The sequence below is a fragment of the Meles meles genome, chromosome 1, assembly GCF_922984935.1.
Source record: "Meles meles chromosome 1, mMelMel3.1 paternal haplotype, whole genome shotgun sequence".
In the NCBI taxonomy this organism is placed as follows: Eukaryota; Metazoa; Chordata; class Mammalia; order Carnivora; family Mustelidae; genus Meles; species Meles meles.
Genome location: NC_060066.1, coordinates 189619500 through 189641577, shown reverse-complemented (window position 1 = coordinate 189641577; position 22078 = coordinate 189619500). Strand labels below are relative to the sequence as shown.

At 44.6% G+C, this 22078-nt stretch overlaps 1 protein-coding gene and 1 pseudogene across 1 annotated transcript in view; one reads left to right on the top strand and one right to left on the bottom strand.

Moving 5' to 3' along the window:
* Positions 1–9003: 9003 nt before the first annotated feature.
* Positions 9004–22078, bottom strand: part of CLSPN (claspin) — a 33173-nt gene continuing 20098 nt past the window's right edge. The window contains exons 14-25 of the mRNA XM_046014339.1: positions 21687–21841; positions 20284–20510; positions 19627–19738; positions 16604–16679; positions 16255–16358; positions 13390–13554; positions 13177–13298; positions 12825–12952; positions 11776–11878; positions 11116–11198; positions 10705–10866; positions 9004–10395 (exon numbers count right to left, since the gene is read on the bottom strand). Of these exons, the coding sequence (XP_045870295.1) occupies positions 10285–10395; positions 10705–10866; positions 11116–11198; positions 11776–11878; positions 12825–12952; positions 13177–13298; positions 13390–13554; positions 16255–16358; positions 16604–16679; positions 19627–19738; positions 20284–20510; positions 21687–21841 (1548 nt within the window). The 3' untranslated portion in view covers positions 9004–10284. The remainder of the gene's footprint in view (positions 10396–10704; positions 10867–11115; positions 11199–11775; positions 11879–12824; positions 12953–13176; positions 13299–13389; positions 13555–16254; positions 16359–16603; positions 16680–19626; positions 19739–20283; positions 20511–21686; positions 21842–22078) is intronic.
* On the top strand, positions 16935–17447 carry LOC123947560 (annotated as a pseudogene).

Below are 22078 nucleotides of genomic sequence, written 5' to 3'. Positions count from 1 at the left end.
CTCTCTGAGCTCGCTCCACCCAATCTCAACCTCACACTCTCTAAAATCTTCCTGGTCAGGTTTTTCTCAAACCCATTTCACAGCCAGAGAAACTGAGGCAGGAAAAAAAAAAGGCACATAGCTTGACCCTTCTCAGGACTGCTCCAGGGGAAGGGCTGCCAAAAAAAGCAGCGTTTGGGAGTTCAGCCTGGAGATGGCCTGCAGATAAAGGGCATGCAGTAAAGTCTTGCTAACAGAAGGTATCCTATTTGTTGTCCACACTTCTAGCCCCCATCCTCCAGCCACATCTGCCTCCGGTTCCTCAGAACAATCTTAGGGAGAATGTTGGGAATTAAGGGAGAGAAGGATGATAGGTAAGTAGAGATGCTAAAACCAGTAGATTTAAAAAATATCTATTTAATTAAAAAATAAAAAATATTTTGAGGGGGCACCTGACTGAAAGTAGAGCATGCAACTCTTGATCTTGGGGTCACGAGTTCGAACCCCACATTGGGGGCAGATTGTACTTAAAATTAAAAATATATATATTTTTTAAAATGTTGGCTGGATAGGAGGTTTCGAGAAGCTAAATTGTGACAAAAATAAATTTGTTTTTGCTTCCTAGCCTCCACACCTCATGTCACCAGAGCCAGATTAAAAAAAAAAAAATCATAATAATAAATAAAACTAAAAATCAATAATGTTAGCAGAACAGGGAGAACCAGATTGAAGTGACCATCCTCAGACTGGCCCCTGGGCCTCCTGGCCCCAAGCTCATAATTACTCTGTCACACAGAAAACAAATCTATGTGGGTGTTAAATGCAGAGAGATGGGAGATGCTGGGGAAGGAATTGCCCAGCTCAGGAGGGGGAAGGGAGTTGCAGTAGGAAAACAGATTGGCTTTCGGTGCTGGGACAGGAAAGGGGTGGTTTGAGACTGATAAAAATTAAGGCCTTGAAAGTTCCAAAAAAGTTTTCTTCCCTGAGACAGGAGGGTAGACACATGAAGGAAGGTTATCCTGCCTAATACTGAACATTAGTGGTGGGAAGTCAGAGGGAGAAGTCCCCCAGCCCACTTCTCTGAGCCCAGGAGGGCAGGTTGCTATGCTGCTGCTGCCCTCTGGTGGGCAAAAAAGACAGTCCCAACACCTCCAACGCTGGAAACTTGCTGGAAACTGCAAAGTCTGTTTCCTTTTCTGTTCTAAAGCCTTGGCCACCAGGACGAGCAAACCCCAGGAAGCAGATGCTGAGGCAGTTTAGCATATAGAACACTCATTAAGAAGTGCCCTTGAGGGGCGCCTGGGTGGCTCAGTGGGTTAAAGCCTCTGCCTTCGGCTCAGGTCATGTTCCCAGGGTCCTGGTATCGAGCCCCACATCAGTATCTCTGCTGTGCAGGAAGCCTGGTTCCTCCTCCCTCTCTGCCTGCTTCTCTGCCTACTTGTGATCTCTGTCTGTCAAATAAATAAATAAAATCTTTAAAAAGGAAAAGAAGAAGTGCCCTTAGGATCAACATCTGTGGAAGAGACGGGACAGAAGCCCAACCACTATTCAGGCCCCCGACGGCCTCAGTCAACACCTCAGGGAACTTTAAAGGTTGGATGGTCCTTCAAATTTGTCCCCAAATGAGCAGAGATGGCCAGCTCTTCATACTCCTGTCACTGGATGCAGGCCATGCTGGAAAGGGGCATGACCTCAGGCAAGGGGTTCTCTGCTGAAAGGCGGTCCTTCAAGGGGCTGACCACTGAAAGCTGTCTGCAGAAAGTGCTCCCCAAAACTGGGCCAACAAGGTCTTCCTCAAAGTGGGATGGGACAGCGCATTCCTGTCTACCCCTTACCCCACATATAGTCATCAAACGTGTGTTAAAGGAGCGGCATGGTTCCATCCCGCCTTGGGCTCCAGGCTCAATGGGGGCAGCCTCCAAATCTGTTATTCAAGCAACTGATCTTGGGAAATGGTTAAGGGAGTCTTAATGCTCGAACTCGTGGATCCATTCATTCAACAAACACTCTTTGGGGTTTACTGTGTGCCAGGTCTGGAGGGAGACACTTTACCGATGTTTTTCTTACTTAATCCTCACAACTGTGCGGCTGGTATTAATTTAGATTAGTCACGTGAGATGAAGTTACTAAGTGGCTTTCACCGTGCAATGACATTTTAAAAAATGACACAGTGGGACAAGTGCTGTTGCTGCTGTCAAAGGTCTTTCGGCCCCAAAGGGGTGTCGGCTCTGTTCTGTATGTGCACGTGCCTGTATGGAAAGAGGTGGCTTTTCTCTCTGCTTTTAGCCAGAATATTTCCTAGATCACTGCCAAGAGTTGTGCCTCCATGGCCTCTGGCTTTTATTCCTTTCTACAGAAGCTTGAGCTTTAAAAATTCCTGATTGTGGGGCACCTGGGTGGCTCAGTCGGTTAAGCGTCCGCTTTCAGCTTAAGTCATGATCCCACGGTCCTGGGATCGAGTCCCGTGTCAGGCTCCCTGCTCAACAGAGTCTGCTTTTCCCTCTGCCTGCTGTTCCCCTGCTAATGCTCTCTCTCTCTCTCTCTGACAAATAGATATCTTAAAAAGAAATAAATAGGGGCGCCTGGGTGGCTCAGTGGGTTAAAGCCTCTGCCTTTGGCTCAGGTCATGATCCCAGAGCCCCACATCCGGCTCTCTGCTCCGCGGGGGGCCTGCTTCCTCCTCTCTCTCTGCCTGCCTCTCTGCCTACTTGTGATTTCTCTCTGTCAAATAAATAAAATATTTTAAAAATATATTAAAAAAAATAAATAAATAAAAATTCCTGGTTGTAGCTACAGAACTGGCTTCTTCTCTGGATAAAGGGAGACCTCTCTTCATCCCTGCTGCTCTTTGGTCATCTGGTCATTAGAAAGTCCATGAAAGGGTGAGTTCTACCTCCGATACCTAACTTCCGTAACTGCATGATCATTTGGGGAGAGCCCTGAAGGGACAAGAGGTGGAGGTTTCTTTCTTTTTTTTTCTTTTTATTTTTTTTAAAAGATTTTACTTACTTATTTGACAGAGAGAGACACAATGGGAGAGGGAGAAGTAGGCTTCCCAACAAACAGGGAGCCCCATGCAGGACTCGATCCCAGAACCCTGGCATCATGACCTGAGCCGAAGCCAGACGCTTAACGACTTAGCCACCCAGGTGCCCTTAGGTGGAGGTTTCTGCTCCAAAAACCTCTCTGTACTCTGTAGCTCTCATAACCCGACTGTAGGAGGTGAGGGCTGGACAGATAGAGGAACCTGTCAACTGCTGTTCCACTATAGCCCTGACCCGTTCTCATCTTTGGCCAGTTAATTCTCCCTGCCACCAACATAAAGATTTAGTTTTCTCGGGGTGCCTGGGTAGCTCAGTGGGTTAAAGCCCCTGCCTTCGGCTCAGGTCATGATCCCAGGGTTCTGGGATTGAGCCCCACATCAGGCTATCTGCTCAGCGGGAGCCTGCTTCCCCGCCTCTCTCTCTGCTTGCCTCTCTGCCTGCTTGTGATCTCTGTCTGTCAAATAAATAAAATCTTAAAAAAAACAAAAGATTTAGTTTTCTCATTTAGATTCTAATAATAAGGAACTTGAAGGAAAAAGAGGCATGTATGTGTGTCGGGAGGAAGCTTGGATATTAAGCAACTTCTGGGTCTGACTGCGGAGAGACAGAAAGTACTCTCAATATTCCTCCCCCCCCTCCCAACCACACACACACACGTACGTTCACATGTATGCACATACACCACACACGCCTTTCCTCCTGGGCCCCCAGAACCTAATTTTTCACGTTTGGAAAACCCAGATGATTTTTGCCTGGGTCCATCTGGCTTTCCAAATAACCTGTCTTTTTGATAAATAACATAAGTTAAATTAGACAAGACAAACAAAGAGAGGGGTGGGCAGTCGGGTTTTTCCTTCCATCAGCCTCTGAGAGAAAGACAGGGGCTGAAAAACGTACACCATGACTCACTCCCAACCCTTCCCTAGCATTTTCTACCCCTTAAATTTGGCCCTGTGATTCCCCAAGTCGAGAGCTGGGGGCCTCCCCTTCACCCCCACACGCCTCACCCACCAGCCATCAAGAATACCAGACCATGGTGCTTTCTAAAATAAAGGGAAAGAACCCAGGTGTTCAGCCCCAGAGTTTCTTCCAAACACCCTGAGGCTGAGCTACTTCAAACCCCCTTTTCCCATTATGTATCCCACCACAGGGAAGAACTAAATCAATACACTGAAAATGAAAACCTTTAAGGTGAGAGAAGAGAGGACAAAAAGAGGGGATGGGAAGCACGTGGATAGTACAGACAGATGATACAGCTACTAGGGATAGAGGTCTGGTAACGGGGTCTCCAAAGGTACAGAGGTGACCCCAACCATCCACAAAGTCGTGCTGATCTCCTCAGCTTGCTGTGAGAGTCCGGGTACACGGCCAGGGCTCATCCCAACCCCTCCCACAGGTCCCAGCACCCCGCCAGCTCACAGGCCATGGGCTGCTGGCTGTGGCTAGGCTTGGCTTCTCCTCCCCACTCAGCCAGAACCCTATGAAGCCTGACCCCCAGCCTGTCCTCAGCAGCATGCTAGTAGCCATCAGTGCGGCCTCTTCTGTCTATCCTTTCAGATTAATTTGTGCCTCTGATCCCAACACAACCCTGTGAGCTAAACCCAGTCATTTCACACAGGCCTCATTTCCAGATGAGGAAAGAAGTTCAGAGAATGACTTATTCAGGGTCATGCCCCTTGTAAGTTGCAGAATAAGGATTTAAGGCTTCAGCCACTGCCAATATTCTATCCCACACTAGGAAGCTACTTTATAAGCAGTTCAGCTCCAAAATTCTCCCCATTAGCTCTTCTAGGCTTTAAATCAGTCTTCGCTCAGGAAGATTGAATGATTCTATGTACTGGGTATGGTGATACCTATGCTTTTTCTTTCTTTCTTTCTTTTTTTTTTTTTTACATTTTTTAAAAGATTTTTTTAAGCAATTTCTATACCCAACATTGGGCTCAAACTCACAACCCTGAGATCAAGAATCACACACTCTATGGACTGAGCCAGCCAGGGGCCCCTTTCTTGATATTTTTTTAACAAAACAGATATGGTCTCTGCTTTTACAGAATTGTGTAGGCAGACCTACACAAACACTTAAGGTGCCAAACCGTGACAAAAGAGAGCACCTGGGTGGCTCAGTCAGTTGAGCGTCTGCCTTCAGCTCTGGTCATGATCTCAGAGTCCTGGGATCGAGTCCTGCATTGGGCTTCCTGCTCAGTGGGGGTCTGCTTCTCCCTCTCCCTCTGTGCTCTCTCTCTCTCTCTCTCAAGTAAATAAAGAAAATGTTTTTTTTTTTAAATTGTGATAAAAGATGCAAAAGAAAAGGAAACTAACAGAGGTAAGCACATTAAGAAAGGGGTGGTAATGGAAGGCTTCTCGGAGGAAGTTCAATTTAAGCTAACATCTGGAGAATTATACACTAGCCAGACAAAAAAGGAGGGTGGAGAGAAAGGCATGCCAGGAAAAGGGAAGAACACTTTGGAAGGCTCTGAGGGTAAATGTAATGTGGAAGGAGAGTGGACAGGAGGTTGGGAGGCAGAGCTATATAATGGAGGGCCTTGTAGGCCATGAGGAGTTTGAACTTCATTCTGAGTGCAATGGAAACAATGAAAGGTTTTATTTTTTATTTTTTAGAGGGAGGAGGGGCAAAGGGAGGAGAGAATCTTTTTTTTTTTTTTTTAAGATTTTATTTATTTGACAGAGAGAGAGCAAATGGCGGGGAGCAGCAAAGGGAGAGGGAGAAGCAGCTCCCTACTGAGCAGCAAGCCTACTTGGGACTTGATCCCACCCAGGACCCTGAGATCATGACCTGAGCTGAAGGCAGGCACTTAACCGACTGAGTCACCCAGACACTCAAGACACTGAAAGGATTCATATGAGGGAGTGGCATCCTCCAGGTTATGTTTATACAAAGGTCACCTTCTGGCTGCTGTACATAGATTAGATGGAAGGCAAGCTAAAATATTTTAGGAAAGGAGAGCTCAGGAGGCTGCCACAGACCGCTGGCGGGAAATTAAGGAAACTTGGATTAAGGCACTGGCTATGGAAAGGCAAGACAGCTGAATGCAATGTAGAAGTCACAATGACAGGTTTGAGTGTTTGATTATGGAAGTAAGGAAGGAGGGGTTGATGCCCTTACAGAAGCACCTAGAGACTCGGTGGGTATAGTGGGCAACTCTTGATCTTGGGGTTGTGAGTTCAAGCCCCTTGTTAGGTGTAGAGATTATTTAAAAATAAAATCTTTAGGGGCGCCTGGGTGGCTCAGTGGATTAAGCCGCTGCCTTCGGCTCGGGTCATGATCTCAGGATCCTGGGATCGAGCCCCGCATCGGGCTCTCTGCTCCATGGGGAGCCTGCTTCCTCCTCTCTCTCTGCCTGCCTCTCTGCCTATTTGTGATCTCTCTCTCTGTCAAATAAATAAATAAAATCTTAAAAAAAAAATAAAATAAAATCTTTAGGGCACCTTGGTGGCTCAGCTGGTTAAGCATCTTATTCATGATCTCAGCTCAGGTCTTGATCTCAGGGCTGTGAGTTCAAGCCCCGCATTGGGCTTAAAATATAAAAGAAATACTTTGAAAAAAAAAGAAAAAAGAAAAATATTTTAAAAAGAGAGAATGGCCTTATAAATTAACTAAGTCATGGAGATGTACTCTACAGCATGGTGACTGTAGTTAATAATATGGTATAGCATACTACAGAGTCGCCAAGACAGTAGATCATAAAAGTTCTCATCATGAGAAAAAGATGCCTAAGTAACCATGTGAGGTCACAGATGTTAATTAACTAGACTTACCGAGGTGATCATTTCACAATATATGCAAATATCAAATCATTATAATGTATACCTTAATATAACGATATATATCAATTACAAAAAAAGAAAATCCTTTAGACTCAGATTTGAAGGAATGAGAAAATGAAATAAGATCCTCATAACTTAAAAAAAGAAATTATGTCCTTCAGGTTTCCAGCCTAAATGACTGGGTATATAAGATACTTTTCATTGAAATGAGAAACACTTGAGGAAGAGCAGGTTTTTAGAAGGAAGATCATATATAGATGTTTTTGTTTTTTTTTTAAAGCTCTGGGCCAGGGGCACCTGGGTGGCTCATTGGGTTAAGCCTCTGCCTTCGGCTCAGGTCATGATCCCAGGGTCCTGGGATCAAGCCCCACATTGGGCTCTCTGCTCAGCCAGAGGCCTGCTTCCTCTCTCTCTCTGCCTGCTTCTCTGCCTACTTGTGATCTCTCTGTCAAATAAATAAAATCTTTAAAAAAATAAAATAAAAAGCTCGGGGCCCAACATGAGGCTTGAATTCACGACCCTAAGATCAAGAGTCGCTCACTCCACTGACTGAGCCAGCCAGGTGCCATGGGGAAGATCACATTTTTAAGATGCTTTTTAACATCACACATTTGAGATGCCTATGAGACAACGGGCCTTATAAGAAGCTGTCCACAAAACGTGATACAGTTGAGACAGTGGTGATTTCTTATGCTTGTAGAGAAATACTTGACATAATGCATTCACATTCATTTTCCAATTTACGCCTCACAGCAACTCCGAGACAGACATGAATGACGATCCTCATTTTATAGCTATAAATGGAGGCTCTGAAAGGTGTGGTTTTATTCATTCAACCTTTACTAGGCAGCACTACATTCCAGGCCCCAAGTCAAGGAATAAGGAGAGGGGTTCCTGACTCAGTAGAGGAAGCTATTCCTGATCTCAGGGTTGTAAGTTCGAGCCCCACAGTGGGTGTAGAGATTACTTAAAAATGAAGTCTTTACGAAAAAAGAATACCAGGTAGAAGATAGAATGCTGTCTCGAGTATGATGTGATGATAGCATGACACTCCTCCCAGAAATATGCTCCCCTATCCTTAGGTGAACAAGTCAAGACAGGAAGCCCCAGGAGTTATTAAACAAGTACAGGACATAAAGACCACGGATGCTCAGTCCGGACCATTAGAAATTCTTGAAGGGCAAATTGTGGAGAAGCAGTTGAGATGAGGGATTGCAAGACGGCTGAGCAGCTTGTCCCCTTGGCGCTTTGGTGAACAGAATCTGACGCTTTATGCAATAGCCCTAGAACGGTTTGTAGTTTGTACAACTGTGGACCAAATGAACATGATCAGAGACCTGTTCGCATGAAGTAAAACCATGTGTCCTACCCTACTGTGTAGAATCAGGAGGTGAGAGGGCCGACACTGAACGTATCTCTCTCACAGACACACAGGCTCTTTCACCTCCAGGGAGGAGTCCAAGCTAGCAGGAGCGGAGTCCCAACAGGAGCGGCAGTGGCAGTGGGCCCCGGGGCCTGATTCATGAATACATCGCTGAAGGTGATGGCTCAGTATTTGGGGCACAGGCCTCTGGGTCTGGAGGCAACTCTCCAATCCTGTTAGCAAGGTCAAGGCGTGGCTTGCCCTATGACAGCTAGACCAGCATGGGGAAAAACTGATCCAGAGCTGAAGACCCATCTTGGCTTTGTCCAAAGAGTGCTTTCTTTCCAGAGCCTAGGACAGAAACCACTGGGCTCCCTGGCGATCTTTTGCACTGCTTTTCGTATCCTCAGTGATCAATTCCAGCCGTCTTCTTTTCTCCCTCCAAAAAGGATCTGGGAAAGCAAGATGGGAGAAATAGCTGGCCCTCCTTCCCAGCTCTTTTGCATGGCCAAGGCTGCCTGCCTGGGGCCCTGTTTAGAGGGCTGGGGGGTGGGTGCATTAACCCTCACCTTGGACCTCAGGCTGCCAATCGAAGAGCTATAACCCCAGGTACCATTTGTGTAAATTCTCCTCACCTGCATTGAACCCAAAGCACTTGGGGAGTTAATGTGATCGATTCACCAGAACAGAGAGGCCAGGAGGGGCAACTGCAGGGGTCTTTCTCTCTTTAGACCCAGAGGGCTCCCCTGGGAGGGAAGAGGCCTGAAAACAATGCTTCTGAACTTAAGACTGGCACTGATCTAAGAACAAGCACCCAATCTGGACGGCAAACCCTGCCTTCAGGCATTGAGTTTTATTGAAAGGTTACATACATATTAAAACATCTTTATATACATTTTCTCCATTACAAGATTACAAATATACACGTTCAAGGTCAGCATCTTGTATATTAGAAGCAAGTGTAGAAAACCTATGCCCTAACTCCATCAATTAAATTGGTGTTCTCCATCTGCTTGTAACAAACTGGCATAATTCATCCAATTTCTTAAGTCCAGCTCCTGACGGTGAAACCACTGTATTCACATGGAATGTTTTTCCAAAGTAGCAGTGACACTCAGTTTTGAGGGGGGAGAAAAATATCTGTCTAGAATTCTGAGAGCCTCATGATTGTTCAGGGAAAATTGGGAGTGGACGACCATTCTCTTCAACAATATTTTGATTATAAACTTGATAGTGGTTTTCTCTCTAAATAAGCAATGAAGTGTTGTCCTCTGGTCAGAGCAATATAATAAACCCCATTGTGTGCAATAAATAATGGTTATATGTCTTTTTGCCAGGATGAGAAGGGAGGTCCTTGAGCAACACTGTTCCACGAGAATGTAGCTCCTGGAGGAGAGAGCTCTTTCTGTCCCATGGGGTAATGCGGACAGACACCGAGTGTGTGCAACCCTTTATCTTCATCCTCATAGTCCAAACTTGGGACCAAGTCCAGTTTCTGACTTGGGGACCCATTTGCGTTCTTACTATAAGGGAAGCAATAGTTAATCGGCAAGTTGAGGCTGCCTTGGGAAGAGGCATATAGGAAAACAGAAGGGGTGAGATAAATATAACAGCCCATCAGCGGGTTCCAAGGTCCTCCAAGAAGGTCTCTTCTACTGAGTCCAGGTCACTGTGGGGCACATCTTAGGGTGTGAGGGATTCCTTCTGGTATCAACATTCCCTGTTTTCTGGAATTTTCCATAATGCCACACTTTTTCCTCCTCCTCCTCCAACCACCCATTTCACAAAGAGCTATCAAACTAAGAGTCTGCTAGGCTAAAATGCCAAATATACAATGGTGGAAGTGAGCCTTCACCCAAGCAGCCATGGGTTAATGTTGTAAATGCTGCAGAATTAAGATTAGTGGCCAACCCAGGAGATAATACTAGGAAAGGAAAAAGATGTCCAGAGCGATGCAGTGGAAAGAATTGGAATCGCTGTCTGTAATCTCAATGCGCTGATTACAAAGGAGGGAGGGGAGTGGAGATCATCCACGTGAGCATCAATTCCAATCTTCAACACCAGGAACTTCTCAAAGCAGTCTCGGTAAAGATGCCAGCACCCTTGATGATGTTAGCTTTCCAAGTATCTGAAGATGCTTTGCTTCAATCCTGAAGTGCTATCATCTGTTTTGAGGCGCTTAGGTGAAGGGGACGTCATTAAAGATGGAGTTCTTCTCCTTACCTAGAGAGCAGAGAAAGAGTCAGGACCAGCTCAAGATCCTCATACAAGTCCTTACCTTCAGTTAGCTCTTAAGGAACGCAGAGTTAAATCATGGATGTTTAGGAAAAAAAGAAATAAACTTTCCAGGAAAGTTTCAAAGCTGATGACCAGACTATGGATAGCAGTCCTCTTGTACTTCATTGGGGAGTACAAGATTAACACCACAGTGTAAGCCTTTAAGCCAGAAATATCTATATTTTTTTACTTAAAAATCAATCATCCATCAATCTCGCTCTAGACAGCCACCAAATCAGTTCTCAAATTCCCTACCTGAGGCTTAGACGATTCCTTCGCTGCCTCAGCCTTGACAGGAGAAAGTGTATGGAAGACAAAGTTTCTTAAATTTCGGGGTGCACTGGGGTTCAGGTCAGAGAGGGCAGCCAGTTTCTGAAGCACAGCTTTGGGCTGGTTTAGCAGTGATCCTGTCTTTGGCTAAAGAGAGAAGAGTTGGTTGGCATCAGATCCCAAGTGCCAAGGGAAGAATGAGAAGCCTGTCCCTCCCTGCCTCCCCCTTGTCTTGAGGGGACATACTCCTACCCCACTCAAGTAGAAAAGAAAGAGCAGACTCCTTTGACATCTACTTCCATTTCCTGCAGCCACCTCCCTCCGCTAATGACAGAGTACTCCCTTAGCCTGACTTGGGCCTATAGAACCTTGCAGATCATGAAGTCCCCAACCAACCTGGTGGGCACTTTCCGGATTGATGGATTCAAAAGGATTTCTGAGTAAAGACTTTGGTTCTTGCATAACCACAGTGCGATTGGCTGAAAAGACAAGACAGAGAGGCTTGTTCTGGGCAAAGCTGGATAGAATTACCTTTAAATCTAAACAAGTTAAGAAGCCTGTAACTAGACCAGTAAACTAAAGCTTAAGAACTTAGATTATTTTATAACAGTGAATTGAAACTATAGTAAGGAGCAGCAGGAAGACAGACAACCAACTTAAACATTGACAAATAGTTGACAGTTAATAAGCAAAAACAAACATGGTAAGAGTATACAATATTATTTAAGAGCCTCATTCTGGAATTAGATATATCTGGGTTCAAAGTCCACCTCTAACACAATCCTGGGCAACTAAATAAAGAAGGCAACATTCCTACTCTGAGAGGCCTTAGAAGATGAAGTCAAACCAGCTATATATACTCACAAGTACAATGTCCACTGCCCCATAGTCTAAGATCCAAGAACACTATCCTATCCCATCTTGGAGGGCTTCTTTAAGACAATGTTAGACACAGGCCCATGCCTAAGCCACAACAGTCCCTGAGGCTGCAGTCACTTTAAGGCTCCAGCACAAACAATCCAGGGGGCTGGAACCCGAGGACAGCCAATAGCTCACCATTTTTTTGTAGTGCTTTGTCTGTAACCTTCTTGGCTAGCATCATAAACTGACTGTCTTCCCCAATGTTTTCTTCTTCAGCTGCAATTTTTCCCTGCTGTGCCTGAAAATAAAAATCAGCATTAATAGAAGTCTACAGAAGTCTACCCTGCCACCAAATAGTTAGCATAGCCTGGACTGGGAAGCTAAGGCACCTGGGATATCATTTGCTTTCCTTTTTGCAACCTTTGTTGCTGTAGACAAAAATAATCGGTACTGGACAAACATGAATTGAACTGCTCATGGTCATCTTCTCAAAGCACAAAAGAAAACTGGATTAAAAGGGACAGCAATAAGTTGCCCAAGGTCTTGAAACTATCCTGACAGGTGAGGTGAGTGAGTCCTCTCTTATTCATAAACTAGGGACAGAACAGAGGACTTTCGTGCGGATTTTCTTTCTTTTCTTTTTTTTTTTTAAGATTTTATTTATTTATTTGACAGACAGAGATCACAAGCAGGCAGAGGGGCAGGCGGAGAGAGAGGAGGAGGAAGCAGGCCCCGTGCAGACTAGAGAGCCCGATGCGGAACTCGATCCCAGGACCCCGAGATCATGAACTGAGCCGAAGGCAGAGGCTCAACCCACTGAGCTACCCAGGTGACCCCCCCTTTTTTTAAAGATTTTATTTATTTATTTGACAGACAGAGATCACAAGCAGGCAGAGGGGCAGGCGGAGAGAGAGGAGGAGGAAGCAGGCCCCGTGCAGACTAGAGAGCCCGATGCGGAACTCGATCCCAGGACCCCGAGATCATGAACTGAGCCGAAGGCAGAGGCTCAACCCACTGAGCCACCCAGGCGACCCCCCCTTTTTTTAAAGATTTTATTTATTTATTTGACAGACAGAGATCACAGTAGGCGGAGAGATAGGCAGAGAGAGGAGGAAGCAGGCTCCCCGCCGAGCACAGAGCCCAATGCGGGGCTCGATCCCAGGACCCTGGGATCATGACCTGAGCCGAAGGCATAGGCTTTAACCCACTGAGCCACCCAGGCGCCCCTCGTGTGGATTTTCTACCTGGTCCCGAAGCCACTGCTCTCGTTCAATTCGCTCCTTCCTCCAACGGGCTTCTGTCTCGTCAAGCTGCTCTTCGATCTGATCATCATCAGAGTCTCTGTGGAACAAGTCCATCTGGGAAGCATCATCTAAAGCAAAGAGTCAAGGCTGTCAGCGTTCTCCTAGGAGAAGGTGCCCGGACAGACACAAGGAACTCATTGTTTGTCATACACCAACACAACCTTTCCCCACTCACTAACTCAAAGTCACGGTGACAGCTGGGTCTGTTGCAGTTTGGATTTCCACTCGCCATCTTAAACTGGACAAACATGGTCGCTGTACCATTTGTTTCTGAAAGCAATGACCAAGATACCTATGTTTTTCCATCGGAATTTCCTCATTCGGCCAGGACCGTCACTGTGCAGATCCCCATCAGCGAGGTACCTCTCTTGGTATAAACGTAGCTGTCGCTTATCATCATCCAACATCGTTTTCCTGCAGGAAAATTACAGCGTTCAAAACCAGGACCACTCTGGCTGGTCATAGAAACATCCCATCACGCAAAAGGGCCCGTCAGGATACTGACATGTGTATTTTCTTGATCTGATTCTGCAGCTCCTCATCAGAAGGAAGCACTTCATCAATTTCCTCCTGTTCATATTCGTCCAGCTCTTCCCCATCATACTCATCTTCACTTCCCACATCACTCCCCGACACCTCTGCCTCATCCTCCAGGTATTTCTTCAATCTCCTAGAAAAGAATTGTGAAGATCAGAAATGCAACAAACACGCACAGACTATGGATGGAGTGAGGAAAGCAGAACATAGAGCCACTTAAATTTTAATAATACATTTTGAAGATAAAGACTGTCATTTAATACACACTGGATGCCAATAACTGCGCTTTCCAGGCATCACGGTATTATCTTAAGGGGAGGACTATTATTCCCTTCAATTTACAGTTGAATGAACTGAGACTGAGAGAGTAAATAAATTACCCAAAGTCACACAGCTAGTATATGTGCTGCCGAAGCGAGCACCAAAGTCACACAGCTAGGAAGTAGCAGAGCCTGGATTCAATGATGTTCTTTTTTTTTTTTATAAACATTTATTTATTTATTTATTTGACAGACAAGAGATCACAAGCAGGCAGAGAGGCAGGCAGAGAGAGAGGAGGAAGCAGGCTCTCTGTTCAGCAGAGAGCCCGATACGGGGCTCAATCCCAGGACGCTTGGATCATGACCTGAGCCGAAGGCAGAGGCTTTAACCCACTGAGCCACCCAGGCACCCCTCAATGAGGTTCTTTTTTTTTTTTTTTTTAAAGCCTTTATTTGGCATTCCTTTTTTTTTTTTTTTAAAGATTTTATTTCTTTATTTATTTGACAGAGAGAGAGATCACAAGTAGACAGAGAGGCAGGCAGAGAGAGAGAGAGGAAGCAGGCTCACTGCTGAGCAGAGACCCCGATGCGGGACTCGATCCCAGGACCCTGAGATCATGACCTGAGCCGAAGGCAGCAGCTTAACCCACTGAGCCACCCAGGCGTCCCTCAATGAGGTTCTTTTAAGTCAGAACTCCCGATCTCCTTTATACATTTGGGACATACCTGCTGGCAGGTTCAGATTATTCTGTTCTGTATTTAAGCTCACCAGTGTTGGGAGACAGGTTAGAGATGGTATGGTACAGAAACATAATAGCCTGGGATCCCTTACAGCTACATCTTGACCCCCAAGTTAGAGGCATGACTGAGGCTCAGAGTTACTGGTGAGTAAAACCACTATTAGTTAGTTTTTGTGACCTCAGTTCCTACTGAGAACAAGTCTGTTGTCACTCTGAGTTCAAAGTCCTGTCATCAATGGTCATGAGTGGCAGAAGTCTGATGGCTTTCGGAAGGCTGATTTTTATCAAAGACTTATGTTATTTTTTTTTAAAGATTTTATTTATTTATTTATTTGTCAGAGAGAGAGAGAAGGAGAACACAAGCAGGCAGAGCAGCAGGCAGAGGCAGAGAGAGAAGCAGACTCCCTGCTGAGCAAGGAGCCTGATGTGGGACTCAATCCCACATCATTTGCCACCCAGGCGTCCCAGACTTGTGTTATTTTTTTAAAGCTGAGTTCCTCTCAGGGTCCTGGGGAATTCCTTCGAGGGCTACCAGCTGAGTTCTCTGATCTTCCCATTTACCCACTTGGAGCTGTTCAACTTATAGCTGTCATTCTTCCTAAGATTTCATTTGGACAGAGGTTTAAGAACCACCACCCTAGGAAAATCTATAGATGACCCAAACCTGCAAGAGATAGTTAATTTTTTTTTTTTTAAGATTTTATTTATTTGACAGACAGAGAGAGATCACAAGTAAACAGAGAGGCAGACAGAATGAGAAGGGGAAGCAGGCTCCCCGCTGAGCAGAGAGACCGATACGGGACTTGATCCCAGGACCCTGGGACCACAACCGGAGCTGAAGGCAGAGGTTTAACCCACTGAACCACCCAGGTGCCCAAGAGTTAATTTGACAAGTGACAAATTAAAGCCCCAAACTGATCTTAATAGAATGGAATGATGGGTTAGAGACAACAATATAGAGCTAGTAGGGATCAATATGATATCCTATATGTGAATTCCAAAAGTCATTCATGTATAATATAATACTGAATACCTATTAAAATGGTCTTTATAAAACTGTAACATCGAGGAAAATGCTTATGGATATCCCAAGTGAGAAAGAAGGAAGACGCAAAAGTGTACATATCAAAAAAAAAAAAAAAAGCACAGATCAACTATATGAAAATATATGCATAAAAATGGTTATGGAGCAAGCTACCATCCACACATTCATTAAATATTTGGATGATGAGCCCAGATAAGCTTTTATTTGTAGCTTTCTGTCTTCTTTTAAATATTCTAAAATAAATGGTTTACTTTCATAAGCAGAAAAAAACATAAAAAAAAAACCAAAAATGAACAGGAGGTCATTTGCCCAAGACCAGGATGAGGAAAACCTGAAATGACTGTAATTCATAGGAAAAAAGACCATAGTCCTAGACAAGGAATTTTCATCATCTACTAAATCCTCAGGATCTACAGTGACTCTGCTCTTATGATCGTTGGTTACTTTGTAAGTCATATGCACCCAGAACAAGGATGTCGTTATATCGCTTCCTACAGCTGGAGTCCGACCACACCTGAGGATGAAGAGAATATCCAGGACATGAGGAGTCAGGAAGCAATATTATATGAGAAATAGCTAAAGGAATTAGATATTTAGTATAGAACTCACTTAAAGAGTACATACCATCTTTGAACACTCAAGAGATAGCATGAGGATGGGGTTTATTTCATCTGTGTTAACCACAAAAAGCAACAGAACCAGCAGACCTGGGTAAAACAATAGCAAGCTACAACTTGACCATTAGGAGAACTTTCTCTAGCAGTGGAAGGAATGGCCCTAACACCTACATTTGCCTTCTCAGCGTCTCAGACTGCTTCAGGAGCTCTTCCTCCTCACCATCTTCATGGTCTTCCAGCGCCAGATCTTCATTATCAGAGTTACTGCGTTCATTCTGAAAAATGCAGAGTATCACACATGGGTTAGCAGAACAAAACATGTTCTAAAAAACATGTTCTGCCTAACTTTAGTCCTCAACTACAACAGGATTTATACACTTCGGCCCAAACATCTCATTCTAGGAAATGGCTTCGGATAATATGCCAAACTCAGAATTCTCACCAATTCAGACTAGGAAAAAGACAAACAGCAGCAACACCTGGAAATCAGTTAGGATTACTCTGTTCCCTTCAAACTCACCTCATCACTATCAAACTCATTATCATTTGGGACAAGCCGAAAGTCTCCAAATTCCTCCTCTTCCCCTTCTTCTTCCCTAAAGTGCAAATCAAGAAATCAATAAGTAAGTTGTTGAAAGCAAACTACAAGGATTCAGTCAACTTAGAAATTGAAAGTATTTTATTGGCACCAACAATCTCTTCAAGAAACAGGAAACAAGATGCCTTGCCTTTAAAAAAATTTTTTAATTATGATAAAATACACATAAGGCACCTCATCTCAGCTGCCCTGCCCAAGACCCCCTGAGTGCCAACCCTATTCCCCAACGCGGTCCCATTTCCACTCCAACAAGATGAAAGAAACTCTCATGAACCAGGAAAAACTCGCCAAATGGCAAAGCACAAGTGCGCATTGGTGGGAAAGGAACCGCTAGCCGAAAGAAGGTGGTTCATAGAATGGCTATAGCAGATGATAAAGAACTTCGGTTCTCCTTAAAGAAATTAGGGATAAACAATTATCTCTGGTACAGGAGTGAGTATGTTCATAAAGAAGAGCAGTGATCCACTCTAACAACCCCAAAGTTCAGGCATCACTGGCGGCGAACACTTTAACCATTCCAAGCCATGCTGAGACAAAGCAGCTGACAGAAACGCTACCGGCTCTCTTAAACCAGCTTGGTGCAGACAGTCTGACTAGTTTAAGACCGGCTGAAACTCTGTCCACACAACCTGTGAATAGAAAAGCCCCACTTGCTACCAGAGAGGACGATGATGATGAAGTTGTAGTTCTTGCGGAGAATTTGGATGAAGCTTCCAAGAATGAAGCAAATGGAAGGGAGTCAACTTCTCAAGAAGATAAAACCTGAAGAAGTTACTGGGAGCTGCTATTTTATATTATGACAGCTTTTTAAAATTTTGTTCATGGATCTGATGAAATCTAGATCTCTAATATTTTTAAGCCCAAGCCCCTTGGACACGGCAGCTCTTTTCAGATTTTGCTTATATACAATTCATTCTTTGGAGTGAATTAAGCTGAAGAGGTCTGGGAACAAAGTTTGAAGCAAGATTAATTTAATAAAGTTCTTTACCTAGGACACAAACAAACAAACAAAAATACATGTATCATAAGCACAACGCCCTGTGCAGAGCCCAGCGTGGCATTTGTTCTCAAGACTCTGAGATCATGACCCAAGCTGAAATCAGGAGTCGGATGCTTAACTGACTGAGCCACCCAGGTACCCCAAAACTCTCTACCCTTTAAACAACAGGTTCCCCCTCTTCCTTCCCCTTAGCTCCTGGCAACTACCCTTGTACTTTCTGTCTCTAGGAATTTGACTACTCTCAGTATCTCATGTAAGTGGAATCCTACAGCACTTGTATTTTGGGGACTGGTATATTTCACCTAGCACAATGTCCTCAAGGTTCATCCATGTTGTCACGTGTGTCAGAATGTCCTTTTTAAGGCTGAATAATCGTGGGTGTGTGCACCACATTTTGTTTCACCACTTGGGATGTGTCCACATTTTGATCATTATGAGTAATGCTACGATGAATATGGGTATACAAACACCTGAGACCCTGTTTTCACTTCTTTTGTGAATATACTTGAAAGTGGAATTGCTGGATCATATTCTATTTTTAATTTTTTGAGACACTGCCATTCTGATTTTCACAGAAGCTTCAACATTTTACATTTCCTACCAGCAATGGATAAGGTTCCAATTTCTGCATATCCTCGGAAACACATTATTTTATGGGCTTTTTTTTTTCTCTTTATAGTCGCCATCCTAATGGGTGTGAGGTAGTATCTTATTGTGGTCTTGATTTGTACTTCCTTAATTATTAGTGTTGAACACTTTCATGTGCCCTCCCCTTATTCTTGCCCTCCCCCCTTTTTAAAGAGAAATGTTGTATTTAATGGTAAAGCTTGGCACACGTTTAGTACCAGCCATCACCTTAAATTGAAGCAGCAGGGACAGGTAGGTGACCCCCACGAAGGCTCACGTGGCGAAGAGAATGAGGAAGGTGACCATCACACAGAAGAGCCCCGTGTCCTCAGACAGGGCAAAGCCCAGAATGGTACAGAAGAGCTGCCCCTTGAGAGAAGGGTTCCTAGCATAGCCAATGATCAAAGCTGCCACTGTTCCAGAGCCAGCCCCTGAACTAGCCACACTATGGCAGCCTCGGCACCAATAAATGTGGCTGCTGTGGCGATGTCCCAGGAGACAACGCTGGTCTGGAACTTGGTCAGGGCCCCAGTAGTGGGGAGCTGCTCTAGGAGGCTGTTTAGATGGGATCCTGGCCTACTCAAGGAGGCAGACACAGGCCTGACTGGAGCCCTGGCACGACAGTAGATCAGAGCCAAAGAAATGAGCAATGCCCAGTCCTCTGTGCTCTCTGCCTCCCAGCTTAAGCTCTAAGTTTCTATTCTTGCCCTTTTTAGTTTTTTCCAAAATTTTATTTATTGGGGTGCCTATGTGGTTCAGTGGTTAAGCATCTGCTTTCAGCTCAGGTCATGATCCCAGGGTCCTGGGATTGAGCCCCACATCGGGCTCCCCACTCAGCAGGGAATCTGCTTCTATTCTTCCCCCTACTTATGCCTTGTCTCTCGATTTTTCTCTCTTTCAAATAAATAAAATATTAAAAAAAAAAAAAGACTTTATCTAATTTGAAAGAGAGAGAAAGCACCAGTGGGAGGAGTGGTGATGGGAGAGGGAGAGGGACCAGCAGATTCCCCGCTGAGGACAGAGCCCGACTTGGGGCCTGACAACAGGCTCAGTCCCAGGACCCTGAGATCACAACCTGAGCCCAAGGCGGAGGCTTAACCGACTGAGTCAAACAGGCACTCCGTATTCTTGCTTTCTTTAACCCTGTTCTCCACCAACTAAAGGAAAGTATTGTAATTTCTTTACTTTGCAAATAAGACTCAAATGTACTATAAGACTCTGAGGATAGGAAGCACCTAAGATGGTTCCTTATTGCTGACCTCAGGATTTTATCAGAAGTCTGGGCCTTGCTACGTTCCCTCCAGTCACTGAGACTCACCTGTCTGTGGGGAAAGAACCTGAGCAAAGAGCGAGTGCTTCTTCCATGGGATCCCCCAAGCTGCTCTCCTTCTCCTGCTTATTTAACTCTGATGGAGCCAGAGTAGAGGCGTCTATACCACAACAAAGAAAAAGATTTGTCATCAAGAAATAACAACTCTGTCCTCTTTCCCCAGCTCAATACAGTTCTAAGGTAAGCTTGCCAAAAAGAGCTCACCATCCATTCATTCAACAAATCCTTATTTGGTGCTTACTATGTGCCAGGCACCAGGGATATGGTAGTGAACAAAACAAAAATCCCAGCTCTCAGAGAGCTGACATTCTAGCATCGGGGAGGAAGGAACACGCAGGTGGAAATAAGTAGGCATTGATATGAAATTAACTATACACCAACTCTCTTCTAAGCTTTGCATGCATATTAACCATAAATGAGAAATCACATGGGTTAAGTTAAGAAATCACTGAAGCTTAAGTTGACATTTTATCACGTTAAGAAATAAGGGCTCCAAATGTCAGGAAGCTAAGAATTCAAACCACCCACAAGAATCCATCACAGCCCTGCCTTCTGTGAATTTCTCACCCAAGGGTAACAGGCTTCTCTTCAAGGACACTGACTTAAGATATTTACTATAGGGAGCCTGATCTCTTGGCTATTTACCCTGAGAAGTGAATTTTCCTGAACAAAGATTCAGAAGTTCTTCTAGGTTCTCTTTCTTGTCGTTCTTCCTGGGCAGAGATTTTTCAGTCTGAGATGGGAACTTTCCAGTACACAGATCCAACAGCTCATCCATGTCCGCATCCATGGCATTCTCATCCATACTGGCCAATGGCAACCGAGGCTTCAAAGCTTGGTACTGATTCCTGTGGTTTCTAACATTTAAGAACCTATAAGCACAATAAAGAGTATAAGACATTCTCTAGGGGAAAAAGCAAAGTAGTGAGTAAAAAATTTTAAAGAGGATTTTTTTTTAAGAAGGTGGGGGAGGGGTTGAGAGAGAAGGAACAAGAGAATCTTAGGCAGGCTTCATGCCCAGTGCAGAGCCCAAGGCAGGGCTCAGGCTCATGACCCTGAGTTCATGACCTGAGCCGAAATCAAGAGTCAGATGTTTAACCGAGTGAGCCACCCAGGCATACTGGGGTAAAAAAATTTGATGTTTCTTTTCCTTTTTTTTTTTAAGATTTTATTTATTTATTTGTCAGAGAGGCAGAGAGAGAGCACAAGCAGGGGGAGCTGCAGAGAAAGGGAGAAGTACCCTCTCCGCTGAGTAAGGAGCCCAATGTGGAAATCAACCCCAGGACCCTGGGATCATGACCTGAGCTGAAGGCAGATGCTTAACCAACTGAGCCACTTAGGTGTCCCCCAAATTTGGTGTTTCTAAAGCTAATCTTAAAAGCTGAATTCCAGGGGTACTTGGGTGGCTCAGGTCATGATCTCAGGGTCCTAGGATCAAGCCCTGCATCAGTGTCCCTGCTCAGCAGGTAGCTTGCTTCTCCCTCTCCCTCTGCCCCTCCCCCGCTTGTGCTCTCTCATTCTCTCAAATAAATAAATAAAATCTTAAAAGAAAAAAAAAAAAAAGCTGGATCCCAAACCAGAAGACAAAGGATTCAAACTGTAGACCTGTGATCACCTAAAGAGGGAGGGAGTTTAATAAGAAAATAAATGCTATTAGAAAGGTAAAGGGGTAAAGGATAATTTTAGGTTTCAGACAGTGCCAGAGTAGAACTTGGTGTTATGGCCACGTAATGTGCCACGGCTCTGTCCACCCTCAATCCCACACTTCAATCCTAACATAGCAGGACAGATAATTTGATGCCCTTACAAGAGCTGTGCATTTCAAGGAAAGCAGAGCTCGAAGGATCAGAATGCCAGCAAGGACTATTTACGTTTTATTTTCTGGAGAGCTTTTGTTCAAACTTGCAGAATGTAATACTAATGGTCTGTACACCTTCTTTTTCTCAGAAGAGAAAGCACAGATGGAGCAACAGAAGCTCACTTTATTTTTAAACAAAATTAAGCAGTACCCAGCACCATCCCACCCACAGAAACATAAAACTACCTACCCATCTGCATCCAACAGTTGGCTCTGAGTGTCATCTTCTAAACAGAACTGGAAGTCTCCGGCTCCTAGGAAAAGTGTCTTAGGCTCTGGGGAGGCGTTATACAGATCCTGGGAATCCTCTATGGGAAGTGAAGGCTCAGACAGCTTTCCTGAACTCTGGCACCAAAACAAAACCAAACAAAAACAAAACATTTTATAATTGTCATTCACTGTCATGACAACAACAGAAGTTGCTATTTGCAGGATTTTATCTACTCTCAGGCAATTGCAGTTGAGGAGGACAATGCATAGCCAAGAGAAGAATAAAGAAAAAACCTCTTCAAGAAAGTAAGAATGCTGGATGAGGCTTGTTTTTAATACACAAAGGGGGTGGTTTCTTTAAACTGAACATAC